Source organism: Lissotriton vulgaris, chromosome 3_1 (assembly GCF_964263255.1).
Source record: "Lissotriton vulgaris chromosome 3_1, aLisVul1.2, whole genome shotgun sequence".
Classification (NCBI taxonomy): domain Eukaryota; kingdom Metazoa; phylum Chordata; class Amphibia; order Caudata; family Salamandridae; genus Lissotriton; species Lissotriton vulgaris.
Genome location: NC_141689.1, coordinates 1,135,653,032 through 1,135,673,446, shown reverse-complemented (window position 1 = coordinate 1,135,673,446; position 20,415 = coordinate 1,135,653,032). Strand labels below are relative to the sequence as shown.

Genomic DNA, 20,415 nt, shown 5'->3' with positions numbered 1-20,415 from the left:
ATTTGAACTCATTAAAGCTGCATGGGTAAACGAAAGAGTGGAATTTACATGTTACCTGTAAAGAACTCTTCGAGTTCCTGTTACAGTTATGAGACTCACCCGTGTAAAAACTTCAGAGATCATGTTCATGCAAGGCATCTGACCGAATGTATGTAGTTATAATATGGTGCAGTTGTATTCCATCATAGACAAGCCTCACTCTTACTATATGCATCTTTAAGCTCAGTAAAGTAGGTATATATTTCAGATTTATACTTTTTTCCTGCATATACAGACACATGAGCCCGTTAATAGAAGAACAATAAAGTTTTTTGCACACAAGCGCTTAATAGGACACTTTCCCTTTAAGACAGGTAGAACAGTAACACGCACGCGCGTAAAACAGACTCAGCTGCAGTAGCGCGATACGCGATCACAGATCGAGCCGTTTTGACCCACACGCAAACGTCGAGCCAGGAAGTACGAGGAAAGAAACCACTTAGAATCGTGGAAAGGTGAGCGAAACCCGCATAGCAGGGACTTGTAAGAGCGAGTGTTCACGTTTAGCAAACAGCGTAACAGGCAGCAAAGGGGCCATTTAAGAGCGTGAACAATAGCATTAATTCACGAGTGCGGTTTACTAAAGTTGTGAATTTAAAGACACGAGAGATCGTTAAAGTGACAAGCTTTCTTTGACTACAGCGGTCACAGCGTGAAGGGTAAAAACATCGAAAAAGGTTTCAAGTTGATTATTGAATTAGAAGTAGACCACACGTTTAACCCAGTCGAAAGGAACGGGATTGTGCAATAAGCTATGTTAACATCATGGGCAAACGAAGTCTTTTAATGATATTGAGTACTAAGGGAGATGTCCAACAAGTCGGTTATTAAAGGAGGTTAATTTGAAATGAGGATTAACACTACAACAAAGGTTAGAGACACACAACACATAATACAGATGTATTTATAAATATAGGCACTCTAAGTATACTGTGAAAGATAACAGCATTGGTATAGGTATGCAATCATGGATCACCCCATGAAGTAAACAATATGCATGTACACTTTGTTTGTTTTTTAGATAACCCCCTGATGAAGGCGTTGTACGCCGAAATGCATTGGGCACAATTGTGATGTACAACATGGATATTGATGATTAAATTCTCAAGAAACTTGAATGATTGAAAGAAATCAGATGTGATTACAACATCAAGGATGAAATAAACAAATAAAGCTATAATTGAATTCAAGAAACATAAGTGAAGAAACTTTTTTCGATTGAAATTGAGCTGGTTTAACGCAGCAATTAACTAGTGCCCAGGGAGACAGCTCTACATCTCGTAGGACTGCAACCTATAGGGTAAATAATTACTGTGCCATAAGGGCGTCGCCTGCGTCAGCAGCATGTGCCATCCCATTCATCAAACCTTATACCGCCACAACCTGATCGATGTTCGACTGGCATGTGGTAAAAAATCAAGACTCTGCGCACTGTAGAGTCAGGAGGGTAGTCTTCCCCATGGCCATATGTTCTAATGCGAATTCCAGGTCCATAGGTGAATTATACCACCAGTCGTTAATGATTAACAGATGAGCCGCCACATAGTAGGAGTATACGTCTGTAGCAGTGAAACCTCCACAATAGGTGGATTGCGTACAGGTCTGAAGTGCCACTCTAATCGCCCCTCCCCCCATAAAAATGTATTGTGTATGGCATGAATTTGTGCGAACCATGCCTGCGGTTTATGGTAAAGGAAATTCTGCAGATGGTAAAGAACCCTGGGAAAAGAGAACATTTTAAAAATGGCAGTTGGCCCGTATAACAAGAGAGGCAGGGAAGACCAGATAGCGGTCTCATCTCGGAGGTTGGCGAGGAGCATATTTATATTGAGTGACCACAAAATCTGCGGACAGGGGGACACAAATACTCCCAAATATTGAAACCCTTCTGTGGCGTGTTTTAACTGGGCAGCCCAAGTGCTTCTGCCCTGATGGCCACATACTGGGAACAGCACTGATTTTGCAGGGTTAGTGTGGAGCCCCGAGTTCTGGACGAAGACCCGGAGGATCTGCAGAATACGTGGACCCGAAATCCAAGGGTCGGTCATAAAAAACAGGACATCATCTGTGTAAAGCACAATACGGTCCGGCTGTGAGCGTGGCAAGTCAAAACCTCTCAGCACCGGATCCCCGCGGACCCACGCCCCCAGGGGCTCCTCCACCAGGGCAAAGAGGATCTAGAAGTTGGAAGTGGTACTCCCAGCTAAGGGAGTAGAAGGCCTTGTCTATATATGCCAAGAGTAAGGTTGCAGGGTGTCCCAGCTCTGTGGCCATATCCATAGCATTGTGGACGTGGCGGATGTTATGTTGAGTGGCCCGATGCGGCATGAAGCCAAATTGGTCCATATGGACCAGATCCTGAATGCATGACCGCAGGCGGTCTGCCAGGACTTTCCACAGCAATTTGTATTGAAAGTTGATTAGGGAGATAGGGCGGTATGAGGATGGATCCTCTGGTGGACAGCCGCGCTTTAAAAAGAGGACAATTTCAGCTTGACCCCAGTCCCGAGGCAGCAACCGCTTCTCAAGGGCCGTGTGGCCAATAAGTGCGGGCCCAGCATGGCCATATGAGAGCGGAGGAACTCCATAGGGTACCCATTAGAACCTGGAGCACGACCTGGACACATCCCATTGACTGCAGCTATTAATTTGTCTAGTGTAATGGGAGCGTCTAATTGATCTCTCATCTGATACGATAGCCACTGAGGGGGAACATCCCGCAGTACCTCTGCCATGATTTCTCCCTAGACCTGTTCCCTCCTAGTATAGAGCGAGGAAAAATGACGCCTGAATTCCTCCACCACCTCCGTGGGGACTGTACACAAGCCACCGTCACTACCCTTGATGGCAGGGACCATGGCCGGGCCCTGCCTGGCTTGACATAATCTGTGTAGTATTTTACTGAATTTGTCCATTCACTGGTGTATCCAATACTGGGACGCCAACCAGATTTCTTTCGCTTTCCTCTGTAAGATGATGGTGCAGCAGCTGTTGCGCAAGGGACAGGTTCCTCCGAAGGGTCGGAGTAGGCTCCAGCAAGTATTTCCTTTCCAAGGAAATGCACGGTGCCTCAAGTTCGGACCTCTGGGGGAGCGCTTGTCGTTAGACCTATAGCTAATGTCCACCCCTCTAATGGTAGGTTTCAGGGGCTCCCACAGGATTACTTTAGAGGGGGCGGAGTCATCGTTCAGGGAGAGTTAATCGTGGATAACAGTGGGGAGGCACTCCTGGTAATCAGGATCATGCAGATGCCACTGAGACATCTGCCATCTAAGCAGGGGCTTTGAAAAATTTAGGAGTGTCACTGTGACAGGCGAGTGATCCGACAACCCTCTCGGAAGATGTGAGACCTGGAAGAACCTGTAGACATAACTGCGTGGTGTGAACAGTTAGTCCAATCGAGAAATGGAGCTATTTCCACCGACAAGTATGTGTAGCCTATCTCGGTGGGATGGTATTCCCGCCATAGATCTGCCCAACCCAATGCCCCAGCAAGCAATGATAATTTGGAGGTGCCTGGGGGGAGCCTCCCCGACCCCATCTCCTATCAAGTGGTGTCATAACGTCATTGCTGTCACCACCCAATTAGAACAGCCCCTCAGGGAGTTCGCCCCACAGCTGAGTAAAAGCTTCCACAAACGTAGTCATGAGCGGCAGGGGAGCATTTACACTGCCCAGTGTGAGCGGTTCACCATAAAGCGTCCCTGTCAGGAGAACGTACCTACCCCCAAGGTCCGTCCAGAGTTCAGTATGAAGGAAGGGGACACGGGCATGAATAAGAATAGCGGTCCCACAGGAGCCGCTAGTGAAACCAGCATGGAATACCTGTTGGAATCTGAAACTAGCTAGACAAGGAGCCTTCTTACCTACAAAAATGTCGGCCCCATATCGTTTAGCTTGCCTAAGGATGGCCCCCCGTTTTACCTTGTTGAGCAGCCCCCCGGATATTCCAAGTCACTACCATCAGTTTACCGATATGGGAACCCGTTGCCGGAAGGGCCATATATCTAGCATGGGTCTAAAAGTAATGGTCTGCCAAGTGAAGAATGGAATGTTCGTCCGCGTGTATTAACAACAAAAAACATAACTCTACATTTCTGAAACCCCGCCCCTTCGAATGTCCTCCCTCCCCCCTCTCGATACTGCCAAGAACTAGGAGCACCTGCTGCTGTGAGGGGAACCTCAGGACCCAAACCACGGACTCCAAGGCCCCTATCCAATAGATCCCAACCACCCCAAAGAACTTGAACCGTGGGGAGCTAGCGGCTGTGCAGGTCAGCCACCATGCGTAATGTCCAACTCTACTTAGTGCAGAACACTCGGGGTAAACCCAACCCATGAACAATCAGATATGTGCTAATAGGAATATCACTGGCCATGGGTCAGTCAAAATGCTTGTACAGGACTGGAGGATTGACAGTCAGAGCCAGAACGGTGCGGCCTCTTAGACTTCGTCCTGCGCGATCGATTCTGCTGCGAGCCCCTAGAGGAGTCAGAGTCGAGTGGCGGTGGGGAGTGTTGTTTCAGGTGGGCCCTTTCGTCGGACCAGGCGAAGACAGTTTCGGGCAAATTGAAAAAGAATGTTTTGGAGTTATAAATCACTCAAAGCCTGGCAGGATACCGTAACATATAAGAGATGTTGATTTCGCATAACCTCCGTTTCGCTGCTTAAAAGACTATCTTTGTTGTTGCACCTGAAGCCGAAAACAAGCTTATTTTTATTCAAGCGGACATACTGCAGCACTGCATCTCTGTCCGCATAGTTTAGGAACTTGGCGATGACTTGCCGTAGATTTTCTATGGGGGTGGCTTTCTCGTAAGCGCCCGGTGAGCCCTCTCAACCACAAAGCATGCTGAAATCTTGTCCGCCCGCAGCAGATCCTTAAGCCACAAAAACGATCCATAGAGCCTCCTTTGTAACCCTCCAGAAAACCAATGAAGCGGAGGTTATTGTGCCTTGCGTAGCCTTCAGCGTCCTCGTCTCAGGTAGCAAGCTCTTGGGAAAATACAGTCAATGTATTGACCTGCTGTTGAAGCATCTGCACAGTGTCTTCCACAGACGACACCCGTGTCTCGGCCTCGGTGACGCGGTCCACAGCCGTACGCAGGTCCTGTCGCAAAAATGAGACCTCAGTGCCCACTGCGCCAATCTTTGCCTCCAACGTGTCCCTTGCATCTGTAACAGCTGCAAGCAAGGCTGCATTATCCGTAATAGGGCCAGGTGGAGGGCCCCCACTTGCAGACATTGTAAACTGGTCCAGGGAGCTCTGTTTCGGACCCGTGGCACCAGGTTTGTCCTTCCCCATTGTGAATCCCACCAATTAGCAGTTCCAGTTACTTCTGGGGTGAATCTTGATCTGGCAGGGTGTACAGGGTCACAGGGGCGCCGATCCGCCACCTCTGGGGACTCTCCAAGGGGCGCACCGCGACGGGTCCTCACGGAATCCATCACCCACTGGGTCATAACCCGCACTGGATCTAATCCAGCTGTCTGCGTAACCCGCAGCAAATGGCCAAGCAGGCTCCTCTAAAAGAACCTAGCTTGCTGGACCACCAGCGGGCAGAACAGCTCTAATATCCCTGCGTCCAGGGGTAGCATCCTCTTCAGCAGTGCAGAATGCAGAGTTGCAATGTGTTGCCAAAATCTACTTGCCACCACACAGGAGAACTCCACTTCCTGAGCCTCAACCACAGGGCCCAAACCAGCATTGCAGGATGGATGTAGGGGCCAGCGGAGCCAATGCCTGTTAACTGGAGTCCCTAGGGAGAACCAAGATGGCGGCAAGTGCGTAGTCTAGACCCCGGACCCAATCCTGGGCCTAAGGCAGCCACTTGTCTCCAAGGCCGCAGGCGGACACCTCTTCATGTACCAGCACCAACAAAGCACCCAGTGTGTCTCAGCCGCAACCGGATGATCGCGCCTCAGCATCCTGCTCCAGGTATCCCCCGAGGGAGATTTCATCCCACGTCGCCAGTGGGCCCCGCAGACATGGAAAAGGGCACCACCACCCCCACGCCCCGAGAGCCCCAGAGCAGCCGGACTCCCATGCTGACCAATGCCCAGGCCGGAACGAGCCCTGCAACCACGGCAATAAAACGCAGCCGGGCCCACTGGGCCCTCCATGGCCCGGACCGGCAACAAAGACCATCACCCAGGCAGGCCCGGTAGGGCGAGGACGCGCGGCCTCTGGCCACCCCCGCTTAGAACCCCAGCACCCCCTCTCACCTCGCCTCGCAGCCCAGGCCCCGGACACACAGGATCAGATGGCAAGCGAGGGGACACCGAGCATCGGGCTCAGTACGCTCCTCGCGGCCCTCGCACTCACCCGCAATCCACCAGCGGAAATCCCTCTTCAAGTCAATCAAATAAGCTTTATTCGATTTGAGTCATATAAAATCACAAAAGCAGACAACGAAGTTAAAAACATTTAAATGCTCTTAAAATAATAAAAATTTGTCATTTTTTTCCCTCCTAGGAACTCATTTTCCCTAAAAAGGGCCAGGAAGTATAATTAACTCAAATTTTTATAGGTGAGGAGAACATTTTACACATTGTGTATAGCTTGCAAAAACCATCACTCACATTTTACTTAACTTGAGTTACCAATAACAGTTAACCACTAACGCACTTCCTGGCTCTACGTTCACTTTTTAAAAAACAGACCATTGCACTAACGCTGTAAAAGCTATCCAATAGTTGCAGGTGTAAGAAGGCTGGTCGACATTGCCTCCATCCCCCTGCCTTCAAAAGAGGAAGGATGCATCTTGCTCTTTCTTTTGCATATAATTTACAGAAAAGGACCATGTGCATTGTAGATTGTGGGGATAGGCCGTCACAGGGGCAGCAACATAACTCTCTTAAACCAGTCATTTCTATTTGGGTAGCTAATTAATCGATAAAAAGTCCCAAATCTAAAACGTGTTAGCACATATCTGCCATAACCATTTAGACAACATAATAAATAGGGTTGAATTTCATAAGTTATTAAAATCAATTGGTGCTGTAGAACTGTTTGCTTATTGATTTCCAACGCAAGTCTATTTTCCTCCAGTTAGTTCATACACATTTTTTTAAACTCTTTCCTAGTGATAGAATTAATTGACTCAGGACAATTATAATACTCAGGATGACCAAGATCACACATCATTTTTTTAATGTAATTTAACCAGGGGATCTTGGTCGCATAGTCCAGCTTCATTGAGTCCTTTATTATTTCTTGGTTCAAACCCGTAATAATCGAGGCCCAAATCCTGTGCCAAAGTAACATTGGCTGGGCTTTGATGACATCAATGATATACGGAATTCCCATCTCACTATGGCAATTATATACAGAAGTATACAGCTAAAATAAAATTTTAAAAAGCATTCCCAACACACTAGATAGAGTTAGCATCATAGTAATCCCACACTCCCGCCCCAAAAATGGCGATAAATATTTTGCTTCATATATTTTAAGGAGTATCTCGGGGGGCCTTTGTCCTAATTTTTCAGCAAAGTTGGACACTGCTGCAGTTGATTTCATAAAGAGAAGACTCCTTCTTTTGACAGCCTCTCGCCAGGAACCAGTGCAGTCAAGTAAGATCCCCAAATATGTAAACGTTTTAGTAATTTCTATCCTACTATCCCCATGGGTTAGGCTAGTACATTTCTGTCTCCCTTTTCCGCAGCTCATAGCGTAAGTTTTTTGGGCATTTCATTTTAAACCCAGACTGTTCATAAAGGTTGTATAGGAAGCAAGGGCTCTTTGTAGGCCCAACTGTATACGAGCCATCAGTACTGCATCGTCTGCGTAGAGAAGGGAGACTATCAGGCTTTTATTAATATATGGTGGATCACTTGCCCTTGCCACCATCACTTGTTAGTATAGAGAATAAACAAAAATGGCGCAAGGACATAGCCCTGTCTGACCCCCCTCTCTACTTTAAACGGCGTGGTAACTACCCCCTTGGTTCCACATCGCACCCTGGCAGTTGCCCCACTGTATAATTATCTCAGGAACTGTACCAGGAGTGGGTCCACCTCTAATTCCATCAGGATATCCCGCAATTTACAGTGGATGACACAATCGAAAACAGCTGTGAGGTCTACGAATGCTAGATAAAATTTCCCTTGCTTCGCCTGAGTATATTTTCTGTTAAAATGCTAGGATTCAAAACCTGCTCTGTGGTTCCTAAGTCCTGTCTTAAACCATACTGAACATCCATTAAAACATTTGATTCCTCAGCCCAGCTTCGAAGTCGATTTAAAACTATCCTGCCTGCCACCTTCATCAACGGGTCTAGTAAAGAGTTGGGGCGGTAACAGGCAGGACTTTCCCGGTCCCCATTCTTAAAGATAGGGACTATTATAGACTCAGTTCAAGTTTTATTAAAACCCTTTGCGCAGCATGCTTTAAGGAGCCGTGTTATTAACGGCATCCAGAGTGAAAGATTAGGCTTAAATAAATCAATGGGGTACCCGTCCGGCCTCGGGGCCTTTCCACTCTTGCTGGCATTTATGGCCCCTGTCACTTCCTCATGTGTGAATTGTAAGTTAATCAGTGGGGAGACCTGAGGGCATTCCTCCTGTTGATTAGATGGAGGACTGTCCCTATCGATATCTCCCTGTAAGCTATACACACTTGAGAAAAAATCAACCCATTTCTGCTCCTCTATTGCCACCACCATTGATGGGTTATTTACTTTCCCAAAAAAAGGTGCATTCACTGCTTGCCAAAAGGAAGCACTATCTTTTCTTAGGGAAGCTTTGTGAAGGCTGCCCCATGCATTTTTCTTTAGCTGCCTTCTTCTTGTACTCCGTGCTTGATTGTACTCCTTCCTGAACGCTCTGATTTTCTCCTTATCCCTCACACTTTTATGGAGGGCCTTCTTTAAATTCGTGTAAGCTTTGGTGCAATTGGAGTCAAACCAGCTCTGTCTGCGAGTGTGTGTTGGTTTTCTTTCAGCCCTTAACAAGTTTTGAATACTTTTAGTGATTTCAGAGGATGCTGCTAATGTATCTTCATATGTAGTGGTTTCCCTCCGACAGGCTAAGATTGAGTTGTAAGCCTCAGTTACAATTTGTTTGTTTAGCTCATCTTTATTACAACTAGACTAGCGAAGAGAATAACCATTTAATTTTTCTAACGTTATGTTCTGAGCCCATGCGATTTGCTGGTTAAGTTATGTTGTGGTTTGAAATGAGAGATGAATAGCAATTGGGGCTGATTATAAAGTCTATTGTTGATTCAAACCCCCTGCCAGTAAAGGTATGCGCAAAATCCACACTGGGGCAGCTTAAACAGCAAAACCGAGGTCATGCGAGAATAAAATCTCGTTTAAGAAATCAGCCCGGTCTGAGTGCAAAAAGTGATTTAAAGGATCATTATCTTCTAGAGTCAGACCACAATTGCCAGCCCCACTTAGGGGGCACAGACCGACATTAAAATCCCCTCCCCATATGATGATTACATCATGAACCCTAATTTCCTTTAATTTAACGAGGTCTTTATTCAATGTCTTTACAATTACCCCAGAATGCTCTTTTGGTCCATTATTGTAGAAGTTTTTAAGGGCCACAATACACTTATTATCTATATAAATCAGAACTATTTAGTAGTAGATTTCAGATTTTAACAACTCTATCTTCAGTGCCCTTACCAAATTAGAAACATACATATGTACAGATTCCTCCCTTGTGTCTCCCATGCAGTGAGTGGACTGCAGGGGTATGAAATGTCTGGCAACCATTTATGTACATTTTGGCCACCAACCAAGTTTCTTGGAGATACAAGACAGCAAATTTCTCTCTGAAATCTCCCAAACAGGATTATTCAGTTTGTTTCGCAAACCTGCCACGATCCAAAAAAGTACTCCTAGTGTGGCACTATTTTGTAATACTGGTTCCCCATTCAATTCAGGGTGTTTTGTGGATTCCAACGTGACCTGTAGGACTTCACTACAGTTACTTTCCCCAAGCTGTATACGTCTTTCACTGGCAGTATGCCTTAACATTGATGTAAAATGTACTGATGTAGGACATTCTAGTGGATCAGTGGTAAATAAAGTAAATGTAAATGTAGTTGTCTTGTAAAGCGCACTGCTACCCGGAGGCGTCCTGGCGATATAGACCGCTGGGGAACCCGTCCTGGCTTTCCCTGTGAGATGTTCCCTCCTGGGTATCTCCAAGGTGAAACCAGGCATCCCCGGCGTTTGTGGGGGCCGTTGTGGAGATGAGGCAAGCTAATGCCCAGAGTTGCCGAGTGTGATCGCTGGTTAGAGTAGGCACCAAGGCGAGAATTATCGAGTCCGCTGACCCTGGTTCACGACCCTGCTGCGTCGGGAATTGAACCCTGGTCCTGGGCCGTCCTCTGCTTCCGGGTCTGCCGCCTCTAACCAGTGAGCCACACCACTCCACTTTCACCACTCAACCTCCTCATTCAAACGAGAGTCAGAGAAAGCCTGTTTGTGAGACCCTCTTCTTATCATGCTATGTTTAGCTTGACTAGGTAGTCAGTCAATGTCATCCAACGTCTGAAGGGGCCTACATCTGTTCGAAACCTCTAAATTAAAGGTAGGACCATGAGAGCTGGTTGTGATTTGATAATTTTCACTATGTCTGGTACTGTGCTTGGACTGACCTTGTGTAAGTGGATAATTATCGTTAAACCCTGTGATATGCTGGGGTTGATGGAAAAAACCTAAGGGAAGCACGTTTATACAATTATAAGAGATGTTTTTTTCCTGTGTTCTGCAGAATATTTCCCTTACTAGGAGTGGAGATCCAAAGGTGAGAACAACACAATCTCCTTGTAATATCTTACTACTAGGACCATTCCATCGTATTCTCCTAATCATCTTTAATTCTTTCAACATAGAATTAGACAGCCCTGTTCTATTTCCCAGGCAATGTATGCCTTTATTCCGCAATGACACCCAGGTTTCATCTTCCCCCCGGTCAAGAGGGACAACATTTGCTAAAATCACAATATATGGTGTGGTAGTGGGGGAGAGATTTAAGTTAGATGGGCCAACTGTACTTTCTGAGGAAGAAAAGGGGGTCGGAGGTCTCATCATTGGTTCACTCAATATTCTCTCACCCAAACCTCTTCTATCTCCCTCTATCGCCGGATTTGTAGGCCACTCGCCCTTGTTCCTTATTCTGTTATACAGGTTGGCTGATATTTTTTCACTAGGCCCTGTCTTGTTGCCTTTGTTACTAACAATAGAAGGCACATCCTTCGTGGGTATACTATGGGGTTTAGTAGAGGCTATAATTGGCTCATGATTTTGTATACTGCCCTTGAGGTTACCCTTGTTCTGATTTTTATGTAATATCTCCATACTTTCCTCAATTTTGTCTAGCCTTCTTAAATTGGTGTCCATATACTCTTTTACATACTTTGTTAATTCACCGATGGAATTAAGCACACCCCCTATATCGCTGGAAGGAACCTTACTGTTAATTTTTATACATGGAGTATTCTCCGTATTCGGTCGAGGCTGGGTTTTACTCTTTTTTCCCAGTTGTTTTTTTAATTTTTTATTGGCATACTTAATACTGGAGGGTTAATGTGCGTGATGCACGTAGTTATGTCAGTATTTACAACTGCTTGGGGGTTACAAGGTCTTTTAGAGGGTGGTAAAGTTTCCGACTCAACATCACTAATTGAAATATTGTTGAAAACGATCTGAACACATCCATATTTTGGTAATTTGTCCACCCTGATTGCTGTCTCCTCCACCCCCATTTCGTCTGTCTCTGCTGCCTTATGAGTTTTATCCCTTATTTTTAGTCCATGTGAATCCTCCGTCTTGTGCACAGCAGGTTTGCTGCACTAGAGTCGGATGGGGTAGGATTAATGTTGGATTAAGGTGGCGGGCACATGGAGCTTGTTTAAACTGCGTCCGTCATGATTGCTGGCCGAGCCACGCCCCCCAAATATAGTTTTTAATTCTCTGAAATTCAATCCGCATTTCCTTGTTCCATTCAAACTCTTGACTTACCTTCCACAATTGTCTCAAATTTAAGGTCTTTTCTGCAAAATTCATCACAAACTTAGAACAGAATTCCGACAGACCTAAGAATGACCTGAAATTGTCTCTACAAGGTGGGGCACCAATATCTCCAATCGACTCAAGGATTTCCTTCTTAGGTGAAACTCCAGCTTCACTAACTTCATGTCCCAAATAAGTGACAGATTGCCTGAAAAACCTACATTTCTTCATTTACGCTGTTAAACCATTTGCCCTCAATCTTCCAAGAAGAGATTATGTCCAACTATCATGCCTGCTAGACCTCTAAATTATTTATGCATTGACCTTTGAAAGACAGCAGCAGCTGACACCACCACCACAGCATGTTAACAAATCAATAGCACCAGAGAGGAGTGATAAATACTGTAAAACGTTTACTATCAGTATGAAGAGGTATCTGATGATAAGCGGAAGTCAAATCAATGGTGTAGAACCACTTGACCCCCTCAGTCTTGGCAAGCAACTCATTTATCCTAGGAAGAGGACACTTATCAACAACAATATTCTAGTTTAGGTCCCTCAAGTCAATGCACAACCTTATCAGCCCACTAGCCTTCCTTGCAAAATAGCATAAGGTGCAATCCTCCCTGATCACTCAGTCGGTTCTCCTTGGCAACTTCATCTTTAACAAACAAAGGATTATTTATCACTCTAAGACATACTGGTTTAGTCATGTCTTGAGTACAATCTTGTGCACAAACCCTTTGAGTTTGCCCACTGTACCTGAAAAACCACCAGTAAAGCCTTTCCTTAACCTCTCCACCAAATCCAATTCAGACTTTTCCAGCAACACTTGATCATTACTATTAGTATTTAGAATGATACCTAAATATCTTTCATGAATCAAACCAAGAACTGACGGTCCTGATTCTGCCATGCAATTTTCCAAAACGTTTCCTTCTCTTGAACTCACAGTACTGTAACCTAACATGGGAATCTTTTCTCCTGTGAATGTCACTGGATGTATACCTGTTGTCTTCAAATTGTTGCCTAGCACAATCAAAAATGTCTCTTCCCACACCGCCTTATTCACAAAGATATAGGCAGAGCAATGCAGAATAAAGCAATAGTACCTCAGATGTTAGGCGTGCACATCACCGTATAACATGAGGAGAAATGCATTCATCAAATAAAAGGAGTCTAGAATGAGAGTCACCTTAAGGTGGATATTGTGAAAAGTAATTTCCAGGTGTGCGTGTCACCGTTAGGAAACCCACACAACCAATTAACCAGCTGCAAGGAGTGCATGTGATGCACAGTTATTGCATGGTGTGCATGTCATCATAGATATGGTCCCCACGTAGGAGCAGGCGGAAACACTGTTACTCCCAGGTGCGCCTGTCACTGCTAAAAGGTTGCAGGTAGAATAACCATCACGGAACAATTAAAGATGGCCGCAACGTAGAGTCCAGTAGCATGACTGCCAACAAATCCTCACCACACCATGAGTCAATCAACAATGGCCTCTAAGCAACGTGATGTTCCGTGGCGCCCTTGTGGTAACTCAGGACAACTGGTGACGCACTGATGGGCACACAATATCACATCCACAGCTCCCACTCTAACTCGCGCCATCGGCTTGCGCTGCTCACACGTAAAATACACCAAAGGACCACTTGCTCTCCTCTTGGAACCACCATCCAAATCTTGGGAAAAAAACTCAAGAAAACTGGAAATTCACCACTTCTGGACATTCTACACAAGTCCATCATTGTCACTTCCACAGAACTGCGCGAGAAGACTTCAGGTGCCACAGCAACTCTTCACATGGCCACTGAAGAAATACAGAATGAGGATACAGTAGCACACAGGTAAACTCCATGTCTCGTTGCCAATTTGTAGTAACCATGTAAGGCAGATGGATGTTAAATCCAGGTTAAATAGGAGAACAAGAACTAAAATCTGCTCACAGCACAGCTTTCTTACAACTGCCCATATACCACCATTCCAGAGTGTTTACACTGCTATGGCAACCTCTTTGCTATGGCAACTGGCTAACCAGAAACCACCAAACAGACTTGTTAAACCAGGAAGGGTACACAAAGTGTTAACCTGGTAGTGCTAAAGGGCTACTGACCTTGGCCAGAGTCAAGTAGCATGATAGCGATGGTGGTAGCATACCTGATCAGTAGAATGAACAGACCTTTTTACCTGTGTCACGGGAGTGAGACCTACTGTCTCACTCATGGAATGCTCTGTTGGTGTATGCTTAACTTACCCTTGGCCGACATCAAGTTGGTATATAGCACCTGCAGCTCACATGTGTTTGCGTGTGCATGCCGTAATGTATGTAGGCCTGTGTATGATGCAGTGAATGGAGACCTGTGTGTCCCATATTGGAAGCCCAGGGCCTTGGAGAGGCATGCGGGATGTATGGACTGCCTACAGTCCTGAGAACTGTGTGGGGCACACACCCTGGAGGAAGGGATAGCCAGACTCTTTTGTGCACTTCAAAAGGGTATTTTGATTCTGAAAAGGACACTGGTCAGTGGGACCTGAGTACATCTAAAGAAGGAGATAGGGTTGATAAAGGAATCAAAGAATAAGGCTGAGGCCCTTGTTAATTTTTTGATAGGCCTATATCAGTGACGCTGACATCCATGTGTCAGAGCACATAGCACTAATATGCAAGCCTCCAAAAACCAGCAATACTATTCAGCAAACAATGAGGGTGCCAAACCAAAAAGAGGGTTTTTCCCACATACACAAAAAGAGAAGCCTACAAGAATGTAAAATAGCTTTCTATTTCAGTTAATTAATGATACTGTGAATATTTCAACAAAGAGGTGATGACCCCTCTGCCCTGGAGAGAAAGGGACAGCATTTAGACATAGTTGCATCTACCTGTCACTAGTGTGGTGCCCGAGGGACACCAAGGTGTCTATCTCTAAAGTCAGATGAGGACGAAACATCGATATTGATAGCCGATAAAGACTTCCAGGATCATACATCAGCTTGCTATGACATTGCCTCATAAACCTGTATACTCCTTTGAGTTACATGTCATGTAGATCGGAAGCTTATTGTAGAATTAAAGAAACACACTCCATGGTGTTGCAACAAAAATAATCTGTAAATGCTGAATCTTTTTATTTTAGTTCATTATGCACGTACACATCGATTCATTACGCCAATACGTACCTTCCTACAACAGGGTCGAGCTCCTTCAGATCTGCCAATGTTGGCTGCTGGTCTAGCAGTTTGCTGAAGAGAGCCAATGGAAATGGCAGATATATACTGGGGCAGTAAAATATTGTCAGCCCACACAGAATGCCAAAAAGGTAGTACTTTTTTGGCTCGAAGATAGGCTGGAAAGAAACAGAGCGTTTACTGTACAAAAACAAGTTGTGGCAAAGCCTCACAATACACAAGTGACAAATGATTTACCTAAGGTTTCTCCTTCAGTTTTGAACAAGAATGAGACTTTTTTTTTCAATACCTTCCTACCACGTAATTCTATGTGCATTGAAGATCTAGCAATGCAGCAGAAGTATTTCCAATATTAATGTTTTATTTAGCAGCTTGTAATGACAAGTTTTCATAGCAGGCCACGCCCCCTTTGTCCATCACTCTGCAAACGCGCTCGCTGGTGCGCTCTTGGATGTGGATTGAAGTCCTCTTTGCTGCTGGAGGCCCTTAGGGGCCAACTAGCCTACCTCTTCCCTCCAGTAAGCCCCACACAGTGGTATTGCTGAGAGGTGGACACAGGCCTCGCCCCCTTTCTCCACCACTCTGCAAACGCGCCTCCTGGTGCGCTCTTGGTTGGGTGATGAAGTCCCCTTTCCTCCTGAGGGTCCCTGGGGGCCAACTAGCCCTTCTGTTACCTCCAGTATATCCCATACAGATGGTTTGCCGAGAGTGCTCAAAGCCACAACCCCTTTTTTCACCACTCTGCAAACGCGGCTCCTGGCGCACTGCTGGTCGCGGATGAAGTCCACTTGTGTCCTGAGATCCTCAGGACACAAAAGGACCTCATCGCCCCACCAGCAGTGCGTGGTACCCCTTCTCTTACAATTGTTTGGGGCCCTGGGGACCCCATCTCCCAGGGCCTTGGCCAGCCTTTTTTTTTTTGGAGGGGGCCCACGCGGCCCCCCTCCTGAGGCCTTTATCTGGCCAGGGGACCACATCCCCCGGGGCACTGCCAAGTTTTTTTGTTTTTCTTTTAAATATTAAATATTCAGGAGGGGGGCGCGTGGTCCCTCTTCCCTGTGCCACTTCTGGCCCCGAGGACCCCATACCCTGAGGCTTGGCCAGCCTTTGCTTTTTTTTTTTAGGAAGTGGGCCGCATGGCTTCTCTCCTGAGGCCAATTATAGCCCAGGGGGTCCCATCCCCTGGAGCTGGCCTTCTGTTTTTTTTATTACAGGGGAGGGGCCCACTTCTGGCCACGGGGACCTCATCCCCTGGGATCAGCCCTCAAGTTGGGGGACTGCGGGAGGAGCCCCAATGCCCCCACGGTCCCTGCCGGCTCCCCGCCTCCTGCGGGAGGCAAAATTGCTTTTGGGTAAGGGGAGCTGCTAACATGCACCCGGGGGACATTGCAGGAGCCGGCCCTGGGGGGTGGCGGTCCCCCGGGCCATCGAGGGCTCCAGGAGGGGGGGCCGCCGAGTCCCCCTGCCAACTGTTTAAAGCCCTGGGTAGGTAGTGGCAACAGACCCCTGTATTTAAATAATTAGTGCCCCGGGTAGATGGTGGTCTCTGGGGCAGTGTGGGGGGCAGGAGCCCCACCACACTCCTCTAATTTGATTGGAACCCTGGGGCACGGGGGGAGCCTCCTAATCTGGGACTCACCCACAGTGAACTCACAATGAAGCAGACTGCATGGAGATTCTACTGGTGTCCCCCTGGCTTGACTAGGCCGCTGCGCAGCAGCTGGAGTATGGGGCACTGTGCTGGTTACATGCAGACACAGGTGTACATGCGCGTGCACACGTGTAGGGGCTGCGCAGGGGAGATTCCTAGCGTGCGCAGTCCAGGAGCAGCTACAGAGTGAATGGCGTGGCTGGCTTATGCAGAATTGGGTGGTGACATGGAATAGGCTTTATACATGGCAAAGGAACATGCCAGGGAAAGTCAGTGTGTCTTACTGTGTTTCTACTTCATTATTTCCCTATGGGGATGTGAGGCCCATGGCTAAAATTACTTCCACAAAGCCTACAGATTCCAGACACGCACTAATGTACAGTGTAGCAGATGTGAAATTGAGTATTCTGCTAAGTCGAAAGTCATATTTGTACTGCTTTTGGGTCGTCCAGAAATGTCATATTTCTCTGAGTCCCTGGCTGGGGTCTGGCCATGGTAGGTTAGATTAATGACCTTTCCTCCCAGAGCGAGGATCTTCCCTCCAAGGAGAAAAGATAGGTGGAGCTAAAAGCCAATCCAATAACTGCTGTCGCTGGATGCCAGGCACCAGGTTGCCTCATGTGAAGGGGGAAGGAGTTGGGTTTCAGAGGCCATGTGGCCAGAGACACTGGACGACGCCATGTTTGAACAACCCAGAGGCTGGACAAGGAGGAGGGAGCAGGGGCAGGGAAGTGATGTGTCGCTGTTTGATAGGACACCCAGAGACTTCCTGCCAGTCCCCTACTCAACTTTTAAAAAGTACTTGCACAGGAAGAGAAGCTCTCTCTGGGGTGTGGTCTGCGGAGGCGAAAGGTGCTGGAGCCTGGAGCAATGGGCAGTTGGAAGGAGGACACCCCTGACTGCCCCCAGGCCTCTAACCGCGCCAGGTGAAGAGCCCAGGACCGGTGCGCAGAAGAAGAAGCCTCTGCGCATGGAGAAGAGAGGCGCAGGGAGCCAGTGAAGACCGATCCCTGCAGAATGCACCCTCTTGGAGACCCGGAGGGCGAAGGAAAGTGCTCCCAGTGGCTGGGGGACGCCACCAGGAGCGAGAAGACGTGAAAATGGGGCAAATCGGACTCTAGGGGGCCGAGATATGCCCCCGAGAAGGTAGGCGACCTTTGACCCCGCCTTGGACCGACGACGAAGTGCGTGGGGCTCCGCCGCAATCATGCCCCCGGGGTGGGTCAGGTCCCGGGGGCTGCCCCTCGAAGTAAAGCCGGGGTGCGCCGTCGCGCACCCCGTGAAGATGCCCCCGCGGGGTGCCAGGAGCCCACCCTGGCCCCCGCCAAAACCTGCGCTGGGGAGCGCCGTCGCGCCCCCCCTGAAGCGGCGCGGGAAGAGGGACCCGGGGGCCCAACTCCGGGCCCCATGTGAGGAGGCAGTGGCAGAGAGCGCCGTCGCGCCCCCCCCCCGCCAAGAAGAGGAGAGGAGGGGCCCGGGACCCCATCCCCGGGTCCCGAGGCGCCTGGGTGAGGGGGAGCGCCGTCGCGCCCCCCCCGAACGAGTCCGGGGACCCGGGACCCCATCCCTGGGCCCCGATGTCAGGAAGAAGGAGGGGGAGTGCCGCTGCACTCCCCCGAGGCCAGCGGGAGCCGCGCTGGTCTCCGTGTCTGCCCACCGGTCAGGGAAGACGAGAACTGAAGGGCCGGCTCGCGCGGTCGCACACAGGGATGCGGGCCGCGCGGGGAGCCGGCGGGGGCAGCCAGGGGTGGGCTCCCTGGACTGCCCTCCAGCAAGGAAGGCCACGGGGGTCCCGGGTGGGACCGGGGCCCCCAAGAAGACGCAAAGGAGGTGTCGGGGGCCCGGGTGGGACCGGGCCCCAGAAAATCGGCAGATCGGCCAGGGGTGGGCTCCCCGAGCCAAAGGACTTACCTGGGGATCCGGGTGGGACCGGACCCCCCACCGAGGGCCCAGGAAGCGGCGAAGCGCCAGCGCGGCTCTCCCTGGAGCAGCGGGAGAGCCGCTCATCTAATATGCGGCGCAGCCCATAATGCTTTGCAGGCCAGGACCGGCCTGCAAGGGCAATACAGCGTTTTCTTGGCTCGTGGTGGCCCCGGAAGAACGGGGTCACCCCAATACAGGTGCAAAGGTGCTGGGGGAGCTGCAGGATAAGCGCAGTCTCCCCCCAGCACGAGAAAAGTCCCACCCCAAGTGTCTTGGGGCTTCTAAGGAATCAACCCCTCCAGGGCTCAACTGGCAGTTAACACCTTCTGGGCTGGAACTTTTGTTTTTCAGCTGAGGGTGTTTTGACAATTGCATCAAAGAGTGAAGAGCTGAGATGGAGGATGTCTAGAAAGGCATCCCCTGGAGGTGAAGAGGTGTAATTGCACTGAACTGTGATTATTACTGGTTATTTCTTGTAAGGGGGACTGAATTTCACCTGGTTAATGTGAAGTGCTGGTGCAAAGTGATGTCATAAGCAAAAGTGGATTTAAGAGGCTAGACATTCCGGCTAGGGTGTCTGACTGTAGATACTTAAACCTGTGATTTTATCTGTGATGCCTTTAGGGGCTGAAGTTGCAATGCATTCTAATGATATTCAAATGTACTGAGTACTGTCCTTCTAAAGTGTGCGTAAACATGTATTCTTGCTGCTGCGCTTAGGTGAAGATCCCAGACTGTTAGCCCTTAAGGTGAAGAGGTGCATACTGTATGGTCAGTAGGGGATGCTCAGTCAGGGTAATGTGTCACCAAGGCAGGTGTAGCCTGTTTAATGCTTGTTGAGGTTATGGAGGGGGGTCGCCGCTGGGGTGGTGCCAGTGCGCAGGGCCCTCACTCCAGGTTAAGGCCAATTCACTGCATTGGGGGCAAGAGGATGTGCATACGGGGGAGTGGTGGTACTAGACCCCACCCCCCCTGCGGGAGGGGTGGAGATGTTATGCAATGTCACAAAGTAATTCCAACAGCTTATGTATATTTGTAAATTGGTGTATAGTATTGAGTGGTGTGTGTGTTTAATAAATGTACTCTTACTTTTATAAAGCAAAGTACAGACTGGACAATCAATTATTGAGTGTTATTTTTGGCACACCTGCAAATGGCGATTACTAGCCCACACCACCTCCCTTGAGTAAGCCTCAGACTGCTCTGCAACGCTACCCTCTGAGAGTCAGGCGCTGCCCTAGGGTGTTTGGTTCCCAGTGAAGGACAAATGTGTCATGTTATTTGTGCAGGCCTCACAGATGCTGCCTCGTTTTCCAACACTCAGCGACTACTGAACGGATTTACACCATTTCTTTAAAAAAGGTTGCTTTCTGGACCAAGAGCTACCTTTTTGCCAAATTTGGTGTAATTCTGTTAAGCAGTTCGGGCTTTAGACTGGTCCAAAAATTCCTATGACGCCAAAGATATTGGCAAAAGAAAAAACGCTTTTTAAATAGAAAAAAGGTTCTAAATATAACTACCTACTGGCGACCGCCAGCAGGTAATATATATATATATATATATAGAGAGAGAGATAGATAGATAGATAGATAGATAGATAGATAGATAGATAGATAGATAGATAGATAGATAGATAG

General features: G+C 48.0%; 1 protein-coding gene across 2 annotated transcripts in view; it reads right to left on the bottom strand.

Moving 5' to 3' along the window:
• Window positions 1-20,415, bottom strand: part of LOC147727539 (E3 ISG15--protein ligase HERC5-like) — a 324,404-nt gene that overhangs the window by 83,618 nt on the left and 220,371 nt on the right. For both annotated transcript variants that reach the window (XM_086961610.1, XM_086961611.1), the window contains one exon: window positions 15,196-15,362. In XM_086961610.1, the coding sequence (XP_086817736.1) occupies window positions 15,196-15,362 (167 nt within the window). The remainder of the gene's footprint in view (window positions 1-15,195; window positions 15,363-20,415) is intronic.